The following is a 1,763-nucleotide window of genomic DNA, read 5'->3' as shown; positions in this document are numbered from 1 at the left end:
TCGTGTCACTGGAGACCAGAGGCCGTCAGCCCAGGCAACACACATTGGTCCCCTACTGCTCGAAACATCACTCTGCTTTGATAATCGCATTCTTCGCGACAACATCGCAGCAGTCGACCCAGCGTGCGGCCCGCGATCGTTCCACACAGGCAGAGCGCTGATCCTGCAGGCAGCCGTCGGCCTCAATTGCCCCGCAGCCGCCCACAATGCAGTCCCAGCTCGTTGCTAGAACCATCAGCCGCGCCGCCGTCGTCGGCGGGCGGCGCTGCAGGCCCGCCGCGGCGCCGCGCCCGGCGCCCCGCTGCGTGCGCGTGCGCGCCTGGGAGGAGGAGCTCGAGGAGCTGCCGCCGCTGAACCAGTGGCCCGACCCCACCTTCACCGCGGCGGTGCTGGAGGCGTTCCCCGAGCAGGGCCTGGGTGAGCCGCGGCCGCGGCGCACGCGGGGCGGGCCAGGGGTGATGTTTTCGGGGGCGCCTGATAATATCTGGGCCTTCAGCATATCGGGCCCTGACAGGTCAAGAGGCGTCTCATCCCATAGCCTTCAAAAGCCCCACGCAGGGGCAAGCGATTGCTCTCATGAACCAGTGCAAAGGCCCGCGAGTATGCGTCTCTCCTCGCGCCCGAAACCGCACCCCGCTCCCCCATCCCCGCGCGCCCGCGGCCGACCAACCTCGGACGTCACACCACCACTCGCCGCCGCCGCGCCCGCCGCAGCCAACGTGGAGGAGGCGCGCGTGCTGTACGAGAACGGCTGGACCTACCTCGACGTTCGCTCCGAGTTCGAGTGCGACGAGAGCGGCAAGGTGAAGGGCAGCGTGAACGTGCCGTTTGTGACCATCAAGCGCGTCTACGACCCCGAGAGCCAGCAGCGCGTGATCAAGAAGACGGAGAACAAGGACTTCATCAAGGTGCGGCGCGGCGCGACGGGAAGCCGCCGGGAAGCTGCGGGGCGCAACCCTGGGCAAGGGCGGACGAGCTTCGAGGCGCTTGGTGTTGCAGGGCATGAGAGCCTCAGTGTGGTGTGGCGTGAGCGTCAGCATGCGCGGCCCGGGCGGCGCGGCTGCGCGCCGCGCGCCGCCTGTGCGGCCCGAGCGGCGGCGGGCGCGCCTGCTGCCGTCCGCTCCTCGCAGCACCTCAACGCGCCGCTGCTCTCCACGTGCGTGCGTCCTCACACCACGCCCCCCCCCCCCCCTCGCACACCCCCCCTGCAGGGTGTTGAGAAGAAGTTCCCGAACAAGAAGGCGGCCAAGCTGCTGGTGGGCTGCTCCAACGGCAAGGCCTACTCCCTTGACGTGCTCGAGGTGGGTTTTGGGAGGGAGGGTGTGGAGTGCAGTGTGGTTGCAGGGTGGTTGCGAGGGGGTCGCAGTGCGTGTGCAGGGTGGTTGCAGCGTGGTTGCAGGGCACGCTGCTGCTCGTGCTGCACACGCTGACTGAATTGTTTGCGTCGATCGTGCTGTGTGTGATGCGTGTGCTGCATGCCGTGTGCTTGCTGCATACGCTGTGCGAGCTGCGCGGGCTCGTGCCTTGGCGATCTGATACTTTTGTGTGCACACTCGTGTCTGCGGTAAATGAGGGCGATGCGGGCGCTGAGCATGTGCGCAGCTTAAAGCGAGGTCAGCCTGACGCAGCCCTGCTGCCAACCCACTCACCTGCACGGCCTTTTTTCATCTTATTGCACCACCCCCCCCCCCAAACAAAACCATCCAAACAGCTCCTGGATGAGGCTGGCTATGAGAACCTGGCGTGGCTCAAGGTGGGGGGGG

At 66.9% G+C, this 1,763-nt stretch overlaps 1 protein-coding gene across 1 annotated transcript; it reads left to right on the top strand.

Annotated features, from left to right (window-relative positions):
• Positions 1 to 206: 206 nt before the first annotated feature.
• On the top strand, positions 207 to 1,623 carry MNEG_16210 (hypothetical protein; the record flags this gene model as incomplete). The annotated part of the gene is made up of 4 exons (XM_014035319.1): positions 207 to 417; positions 715 to 908; positions 1,212 to 1,301; positions 1,603 to 1,623. The coding sequence occupies 4 exons, from the start codon at positions 207 to 209 to the stop codon at positions 1,621 to 1,623; spliced, it is 516 nt and encodes a 171-aa protein (XP_013890773.1).
• Positions 1,624 to 1,763: the final 140 nt, after the last annotated feature.

This window comes from Monoraphidium neglectum (genome assembly GCF_000611645.1).
Source record: "Monoraphidium neglectum strain SAG 48.87 unplaced genomic scaffold scaffold06111, whole genome shotgun sequence".
NCBI classification, from domain to species: Eukaryota; Viridiplantae; Chlorophyta; class Chlorophyceae; order Sphaeropleales; family Selenastraceae; genus Monoraphidium; species Monoraphidium neglectum.
The sequence above is the reverse complement of the archived record's forward strand: the minus strand, read 5'-3'. Positions and strand labels throughout refer to the sequence as shown.